The sequence below is a fragment of the Silurus meridionalis genome, chromosome 25 (assembly GCF_014805685.1).
Source record: "Silurus meridionalis isolate SWU-2019-XX chromosome 25, ASM1480568v1, whole genome shotgun sequence".
Taxonomy (NCBI): Eukaryota; Metazoa; Chordata; class Actinopteri; order Siluriformes; family Siluridae; genus Silurus; species Silurus meridionalis.
Genome location: NC_060908.1, coordinates 1,158,020 through 1,167,500, shown reverse-complemented (window position 1 = coordinate 1,167,500; position 9,481 = coordinate 1,158,020). Strand labels below are relative to the sequence as shown.

Here is a 9,481-nt window from a genome sequence, read left to right as displayed (position 1 = left end):
TCTATGCAACAAACTCCAGACGGAACTGCACGGTGATGAAGTGTGGAATAGGAGACATGTTAGTTCACTTTCACTTTCCAGAACCTTCACTGCTCCAAAACAACCCCAAACCATTAAACGTCCACCTCCATGTGTGAGTGTGGGGGTGAGGGAGTCTTCTGGTTCTTCTGGTAGAGACAAAAATGTCCCATTTGGACTCCACAGAATATTCTTCCACTCGTTCACTGTTTGTCTGTGACTGAGTTTGTTGCATAGAAACGATAGGAACATGCATTTAAAGTCTCATAAACCAAAGAAGACTCACCATAAAAGTGGGTAAAATCTTTGGACTTCTGATCATAAGGTTGTGAGTTCAATCCCAGCACCAGCAAATATCTGGCAGATCAAGGTCTCGGTTATATAAACCCTACATGGCTATGAGGAAGGCTACTCATTCTGTGTGTGTGTGTGTGTGTGTGTGTGTGTGTGTATGTAATGTCATGTTCATTCATTTCGCTTCCTTGAGATGAACATGATGTTCTGCATGATGTTCTGTGTTCTGTACCCGTGTCCCTCTGCGCTGCTGTGATGAAATTTCCTTCCAGTCTAAAGAAAATGAATAGATACAAAAAAATACAAATATCCCAAACTGTCTTCTGAAGTGATTCCGAGTTATCCGTATAAACCTGCTGTGCTTTTAAAAAAAAAGACTTACGCACTTTAAATGAAATAGTAAATGAAATGAAGAGGCTCTTCAGGGGGGAAGAGTTGGGCAGAAGACGGGGAGCGATCAGGCTTTGTTGCATTTTTGTTTAAGGCTGGAGTTTTTTTTTTTCTTTCAAAAGTAGAAAGCGATGTAAACGTAAGGCAGCATGGATTAAATGTGTTCAATGTCGTATAAAAGTCTGAAAGCACAAAAAAACTGCGCCGTTGTAGTGAACACACCCCGATAAATAAATACAAATGGTATCTTCCAGTGCAAAACACACTGAAAAGCTGTTTATGGTTTTGTTGTTGTTTTTGTGCGGTGACTTTGTTGAGCACAGTGATTCCGACTCATTTCATAAGACAAGCGTCGCTCTGCTCCACGTTCCTACAAACATTCTCTCTGTATGGTCAGTATTTAGGAGGAATGACCACTACTGGATCTCCAGTCCTGGGCCTCCACATTAGGACCTGTGCGTCGTTGGCGTTGGGTTTGACCATGGCGTTGGACGGAATCGGTTCGTTTTTCCCCAGCAGCTGCGGCGGTTCCTGAGCGATGGGTTCCAGGAGCTTGGCTCTCTTCCCGAGTGGTTTGTCCGGATCTACCTCGATGTGCAGTCGCATGCGCCAGCGCACCGTCTGCAGCACCACCGTCTCTCCTGACGCCTGGTTGACGGCCACCAGCCACGTGGTGAAGCTCTGGTCCCTCCAGATGTTGCTCAGCATGGGCACATTGCTCTCGCTCACCGGAACGCCCCACGTCACGCTCGGGTAGAAGTTATCATTCATGCTGACCGTGAATTTGCTCTCTTTCTTAGTAGGACCTATGACAGTACAAGTCTCCGTGGTGTTCCCGTACCAGGGGTAGTTCACGCCATCCGAGTCGCTGATGGCTTGGATTTTACCGTCGCGGAGATCTGGAAGCTCCCAGCTCGACCTGTGGGGGTGGAAGGGCAGAGACAAGGTCATGATGTAGGTGACCACATGTAGAGAAGAATTTTCTGGACTGTTTGTGAAGCCCTGAAGATCAAGGCAACAGAAAAACGAATGACTCTGAGGTTCTCCGAGTCACATTAATCCCTGAAGGGAGCAGCAGAGCAGAGCAGAATTCCTCAAAAGCCACCAGACACGTCTTTATATTTAGCTGCTCAGGGTCGAGTTAAAGGAGACGTAAAGGCAGGCATTGTCTTTATTTCTGTCTCGGGGTTAAAGGTGAAAGAGAGAGAGAATGATACAGTGAGTATCTCTTCTAAGCGCTCATGATCTTCTAACTCAGATTTATAAACCCTGTAACAATAGAGTTTTATCCAGGAACTTCCAGGAAAAACCTGGATTTGGGGTGAACCAGATCACCTTAATATTAAAGAGAGAAAAACAAATCAGGACATTTCGATTAATAGCTGATCGTTTTTTTCACTTTCGCGAAACGTAACCATTCTGAGTTGACGCTTTACTTCCTGTTTGAAGTTTCGCAATGCCGAGGTTAGTGTCGTTCAAATTGTTATAATCACCAAAGGAGACAGAAACGCTTTTTTTTATTGATACACAGAACCAGACGATCACGTGACCGAGGCTTTAGTAATCGGCTCACGTGTGCAGTGTGAGAACTTTCACTCAAAGCACTGCATAAAAATCTAGTACAAATTTTCTCACCCGAATATCAATGCCTCCTAGTTTTACACATCTCTTAATGCCAATGGTGCAGGCGATCATGATATGAAGCTTGTAACTGCACCCCCAAACCAGCCCAGACAAAAATCCATACCTTAGGTTTTCCGGGTTCCGCATTCCGCTTTAATTAAAAGAGCGGCCTTTAGGTGTGAATCAGTGATATTACACGGGAGACTGTGTGCTGCACAGAGAGCACTGTATTATATTTATTAGACTGGTTCAAGGTGGAGGTTGGACTGCATCAAGGATTGGCTCTGAGCCCTCTCCTGTTTGCAGTGGTAATGGACAGGTTGACAGATGAGGTCAGACAGGAGTGATATTGTGATTTTTGGTGAGGGTAGTGAGCAGGTGGAGAAGAGCCAATCAGTGCGATCCGAACTAGATATTAGTATCGGCAACATCCATTATCGGTCGACCTCTAATTATAAACGTAGCCTAATTTTTAGTTCGATTCACCCAACAATCATATGCATGTGCATAATCTAATGTTTTATATCATAATCATAATAAAATCTCCACAATAACACTGCCAGTGGCGTTTTCTGTTACAGACCCCCGTTAAAAAAAGGAAAAATTATGTGGCCCTCACAGAAAAACGTTTAGGGACCCCTGAATCAGAGGAAAGAGTCTTCCTTTAATTTAGAGATGTGATGTTTTCTCGGTTTCCTACACAAATTCTACTTAGAAACCTCTTTAATAAAGTCCTACATAAAATTTGAAAGCGTCTCTGCAGTGGGATAAAAAAAAATAAATAAAAATCCAGACCGACACCGGAGTCGATTCCATTGACTGCAGGAAGACGTGACCTTTCTGACAAATCTCCTGGATCAGCAAAAGTGTGTGTGTGTGTGTGTGTGTGTGTGTGTGTTATTTTTACTAAAGAGGTTGATTTGACGCCCATCTGATGCTTATCCTGTACTTTTTGAGTCACACACACCTACACCTGCCTTCTTTTTTTTTAAACCTGCTACGATACTGGTTTAGTGTAGCTTAGGTCTTGTGTGGTACAAAGTATTGGCACCCTTTCTGCATCTTTTAGTCAAAAAACACAGCAGTGAGTAGTAAGTGGTTACGAGTGGCCACTGCACTCACACCAGTCTGTGTGTGTGTGTGTGTGTGTGTGTGTGTGTGTGTGTGTGTGTGGGTGGGTGGGTGTGTGGGTGGGTGTGGGTGTGTGTGTGTGTTAGTCATTGTGTGGTGTTGTGAAATTCTTTGTTGAACTTTTAGTACACACCACACACATCTATATACGCCTTTATTTATATAAATATGAATATATAAAGTCAGGTGTCCCAATAGTCCTGAAAAACACCAGCCTTTTCCACCCATTTGATGTTTCTCAAACTGTTACTACAAACTTTGAGGCACACAATTGTATATTAGATGCTGTAGCATAAAATCTTCCCTTCACTTAAACTAGGAGACCCAAAGCTGTTCCAGCATGACAATGTCACATCCATAAAGATCTGCCTGGATTTGGAGTGGAAGATCTCCTGCTATAGAGCTCCAAACCCTATTTGAACCACTTTGGGATGAATGTGAATGCTGACTGCACCCCAGGAACCTCCTCACCTTCTCACCTACTAAATCACTACCTGACTTTAGCTGACTGAATTTTCATGAAATTCTAGTGGAGAAAAGTGAAGCTTATTACATAGCAATCTTAGGGTCAAGTGTCCTCACAAACTTTTGATGAATTGCAGCGTAACAGATCGCATGGCCAACAGTCGGTTCTGCAAAGAAAAACAAGAGGAACTGCTCAATAAAATGAGATGGTTGATGCTGTTGATGCTGAACAAAGTTAAATTAAGAAAAAAAAAGAACTTCTGGCCCAGATCTTTTTTTGGTCTTGACCACTTCCAGTTCAACTGTGAATATATGGAGCACTAAGCACACAGACATGGTGAGTGCTTACGGTTGGTGCTTCGCACGCAGCAACAGATGAGGTGCATCTCTACACCTACGAACTGACTAAAGTGTGTAGTTTCATGAATGCAAAAAAACCCCCACCACTTCCTGTCTCAGGCTGGGGTGAGACGCTGTCACATGCACTAAGCCTTTCTTTATCGTATTACTGAGAAATGAAAGCGCTGCGCTGTAGAACAGGGGGAAGTATCGCTTTCTCTCATGCTGCTTGCTCTGCATCTAACAGAAGATCTGATGCTGAAGAGCGAGATCGATCACATGAGGCGACGGGATGAGACGTTAATAATCAGGTCGCAGAGTTTGACCTTCTTTTGCAGCTGCAGAAAGAGTAAAACGAGAGTATGGAGAGTGAGAGAGACCCACAGAAAGGCAAAGCCAAAAGAAATTCATTGTAGACTTCCTCTAATGATGTGTGTAATCATCAAATGTCACAAACCCTACAATGTTTCAGAAAAACATCACTTCCTGCTTTTAATCTGTAGCCAAACTGCACTTATGGCTCTGGAGTGGAGCAGCGAATTATGCATCTAAAGTATGCAGGAGAGGGCTGATAGCGAAGTCCTCTAAATGTGTCAAGCCTTCGTGTGATGCAGCGGAAAATTTGAGGAGAAGCGTGTTAGCCTTCACGTGACTCCAGTTAGCGGGTGTAAGCATGACAGTAGAAAGCTTGTTGTTTGTGCGACGACGAAATTCAGGAGAAAAATTGATAAAACGTTGTAGAAGTTAGTGAGTAGAAGAGTTTTATGATGTAAACACGGCTAGCAGATAGCGACTGTAACGCCTAGCAACGCGATTAGCATGATATCTCACACGCCGTGATTTCTACGTTTACGTTAATGGTGCATCCGGTGAAGTTTGCTTTCCATCTTCATCCGTCGAGGTGAAAGGTGTTTGTGAAAAGCGTATTGTTCAGCAATGTTTCTAGGCATAGGCATACTAGCCAGTCACCTGGGGCACAACCAGTTGGGGGCGCCAGTGAGCACCCCCTCCCCCGCCGCCACCCACACACTCACGCATTTTAATTATTTACCTGTTTTACTGCTGAAGTTTAATATACTCCATATATATATTTAAATTCTGACAATTTTGCAATGATGATTAAATGTGTTTAACCTTTTTTATGGAAGGTTGCGAATGATTTGTACAGTGTCGGGGTGAAGCATTGTGGTAGAAGGGCGGAGCATTGTGGTGAAAGGGCGGAGCATTGTGGTGGAAGGGCGGAGTCATTGTGGTGAAAGGGCGGAGTCATTGGGGTGCCATAGAGTGCCAAAAAAAGCTAGAAACTGTAGTAACTGTATCAGCCTAACGAATCGATTCTAGAATTGAATTTTTTTTTTACAGCTCTATAATAATTTGTTGCATTAAAGGCAATTGATTGAATATTCAGATTTTTTGAGAAGCAGTGCTGTCAGGGACATCATTCTGAGAACCATAGCTTTTCTTTTTCTTTTTTCCGATTGTGAAAGATGTTTGACACTGCACCGGTTACTGTTTTTTTATTTATTACATTTACATAATTTACATTTAATAAACATCGCAGCTGCGGAACGTGAATTCCTCTCTCCCGAAAATGTCAAAATATTTCAGCTCTACCTTCAACTATTCAAAGCGCTGACCCTGGAGACTCCTTCCAAGCAGTTGCTATGGAAACGAGCAGCATCTCTGCAGTCAAATCCAATGATATAGAAGGTAAATCGACATCTTCTGACCAATTAGAATCCAGAGTAGCAAAATTGACACTAACAGTAAAGCTGTGTAAGATCTCATCAGCTCCAGGATGTTTCAGGGATTAAACTGATTATGAATAATTCAAACTCAAGTACGTTACAAATAAATAAAATATTCCACTCAACCATTTATTTTCCAAGAATTAAAAGCTCAATTAGAAACTTCTTTTAAACGCCCGCAGAGCCACTCGACGCCTGAAGACATCTTATGACACACTAAAGGCTTCTTTTTTTTTTTTTTTTTTAGAAAATAGGTCGTTCTGTGGTTTCTACAACAGGAAGTAGGCCATGAAAAACCGTTGCAGGATCTGGGCTACAAAACGTTTCAGCCAAAGTTCATATTCAATACAGCTAACGGCTGAATTCAGCAGGAGGTTCATACAATCATCCTCAACCACACCGCTTTCATTTTTTTATACACTACACGATTCTACCTTCTTCTGGGTCGTCTTCAGAACCACAGAGAAGCTTGGAGTGAGTGCGTGTGCTCTATAAGCAGAAGAGCAACTTTGATTGTAGTGTTTCTTTATATTCACATATAAATGTTTTAGGGGTTCGACCTTAGAGTTTCTATAGTAACAGGAACGTGTATAATTGGGTTTTTGTACATTTATAGAAGGCGTCTTTAATCACCAGGTCATGACCCTGTACAGGTCCTACAAACTCATTAAACACATTAATAATAATGCATTCTGTATTTTCTCTGATATACACACACACACACACACACACACCAACCAACGAGTCCCCATAAACACTATTTTTAAAACAAGACTAGTTGGTGGTCTACAACTGACCCTGGAGACCCTGGACTAGCAGACAGAAGATTTCACGATGTCTCCGGTTCCTGGTTAATGCGTGATAAACTGATCAGGGAATGTACGTTTATAGCTGCTACAACATAAGTGAGAACAGGAATCTCGGTTTACGGAGTACATGACTATTAAACATTTTTAACGTGTGTGTTATTGTAACAGCCGATGTGGCATCGGAGGAAAGTAGTGGACTTACAGGAACTCCAGCCTCCAGCTCGTGCATTGTGTCACTCGAGTGTGACATTTGGTACGAACACGTCGTGTTTGTTCACGTGGACGTCATCAGTATGATTTTTATTTTTTCTCGAAATTTTCAGAGTAACATTAAGACAAATAACGCTAGCGGTTTGATCAGGACAAATTTAATGTCCCTATGAAAAGAAGGACGTGTGTGTCTGATGCTCTGCAGTGGCTAAGCTGCATTGGTGGAATTTCTTTGGCCTAATTTGACAATCTTTCTGCGGAAAACATTTGTACCTTAATACGCGTTACAAAAGTGGTTACAAAAGTGGCCCAGTGGTAACAAAATACAAGCGGACGATAAACCGCACGCCTTCTTGTGGGTAACTCCAGTCATCAGCCTTGCCGCTGCACTTATCTTGGTGACCCAAACTCAAAAACACGTCTTATCTATGTAAAAAAGAAAAACGCACGTGACTTAGTGGCGATAAGAATTGTGTGTAAATATCGCGATATATTGTCGAATCGAATATCGTAACGTACCTATGATCATTCCGTGTATGTGAAGACAGCTAGGGAGGGTTGTGACGTCATAAAATCCAATAAGAATCTATTCCCATGTATAGAATCCCAACATGGCAACCCGGTCCCCAGACACTTACATGCCCTCGACTCCGTATCGGTTGTAGAACTCCATGTGGTTGCACGCCTGGATCCAGCCCACCGTCCACGTCTCCTTTGCGGCCACCGGGGGCACGAGGAGGCGCGCGGCGGCGCGGAAGTGCGGCGTCCGGTAGCGCAGCACCACGCTGGAGGACTCGTCGATGCTGGTGGGGTTCGGGTCGATGGAGGTGGTCACCTCGAGCACGGCGACGCTCTCGCGGAAACTCTTCGGCTTGCACCTGAGGCTCTGGATGCAGCCCATAGCGTTGATCAGCAGCGGCAGGAGCACGAGCGAAGACGAGGTCCACCACCACCACCACCGGCGACGTCCCGGAGCGTGCACGAGACCCGGACGCATGCACCCGATATTGCATCCGTGTTTTATTTATTATATTTTATTTCACGCGTCTTGATCTCATCCTCGTGCAGGGGAGATCAGGCGCTCCATCCCTGTCATCTCACTGCATTGGGGAAAGAAAGAAAATCCACAGCGGTGAAGCGTGGAGGAGAAAAAAATATCCTCCTTAAGACTTCTTTTCCTCCTCTTCTTTATTTCCTTTTATCGGATGTCGGAGTGCGCACGCGAGGTCTTCATGAGGTCTATCTTCAGACATCGACCTCTTCTGTCTCGGTCGCACGCGCGTGCTTCGTCTCCCAAGCTCAGCTAATACACTACAAAAAGCTCATCACCATCATCATCATTGTTTCTCTTGCAGAAAAAAAGAAAAACGCGCTTTGGAGCGTTATATCCTTTCAGTGACGCGTCTTGAGCCTCCTGTGAACCCGTGAGAAGTTCTGAGAAGTTTGTGAGTGCGGTACTGAAGCATTGCGGGTGCGCGAGCCTCCGTCACCCCCCCCCCACACACACACACACACACACACACACACACACACACACCCTTGGAAAAAAAAAATACAAGGTTGTGATGAAGCTCCTGCTGAAGTGCGCAAAAGTGCGAATGGAGATCAGTAATGAAGTTCATGAAGCGACCAAGAAGGTGTTCAGGAGCATTCGAGTCGCTCGATCACGCACCCTAATGGTGCCGCTTCAATCAAACACGTGAAATTATTGGAAATAAATTCCATAAAAAACATCAACATTTGCGACGCGTCTTAATGAGCTGAAAAACGCGCAGAAAAGAATCTGGAATCTGACTGTTTTTATGGAACTCTTTCACGCCTGTAGAAAAAATGCGTTTAAATTCTTTTGTCCAATAAAATAAATAATTTGTGGGGAAAATTTCAAAAATTCCGCTTATTTCAGAATTCCAAAGAACTTCCGCCTCCAGACACAGAGCCGAAAATAAACGAGCTGATATACAATTACATATACTTATTAAATATATGTATAATAATTTTATTAAGCACGTCCCACATTTATATCTCTATTATTGCGTGTGAAAGTGTGAAAGCGTGTGAAAGTGTGTTACTGCCCCAGCGTTCCGGTTTTATTGCTGCTACTGCTGGTGTGTGTCATCCTGCAGTCGTCATTATGGTGAACACAACACAACACACACACACACACACACACACACACACACACACACACACACACACACACACACAGAGAGAGAGAGAGAGAAGAAAAAAGCATCTGGTCTCTTTATGTCAAGTGCTCTTGAAAAACGTCACTTGTCCTCAAAAGAAGAGCATTGTGGGTGATGTAGTTGCAGATCATATCAGAACTCAGTACTCAGAAGAATCCTAAATAGTTTGCAGTGCAATAGAGAGAGTCTGGAATCTATCCTGGGAACACTCACCCAGGACACCATGCCTGCACACACACACACACACACACACACACACACACACACA

The 9,481-nt window shown here is 43.6% G+C and overlaps 1 protein-coding gene across 4 annotated transcripts in view; it reads right to left on the bottom strand.

Moving 5' to 3' along the window:
- The window catches only part of fam78ab (family with sequence similarity 78 member Ab), a 10,260-nt gene extending 1,055 nt beyond the window's left edge, over positions 1–9,205 (bottom strand). Inside the window, exons 1-3 of one of the 4 annotated variants that reach the window (XM_046839322.1) lie at positions 7,547–7,659; positions 4,010–4,088; positions 1–1,621 (exon numbers count right to left, since the gene is read on the bottom strand). The exon at positions 1–1,621 is cut by the window's left edge and continues 1,055 nt beyond it. In XM_046839322.1, coding sequence (XP_046695278.1) covers positions 1,096–1,621; positions 4,010–4,088; positions 7,547–7,556 — 615 coding nt within the window. In that variant the 5' untranslated portion in view covers positions 7,557–7,659 and the 3' untranslated portion in view covers positions 1–1,095. Of the gene's footprint in view, positions 1,622–4,009; positions 4,089–7,300; positions 7,397–7,546 lie in introns of those variants that run through there. The other 3 variants (XM_046839321.1, XM_046839324.1, XM_046839323.1) reach the window with 3 other exon arrangements.
- Positions 9,206–9,481: the final 276 nt, after the last annotated feature.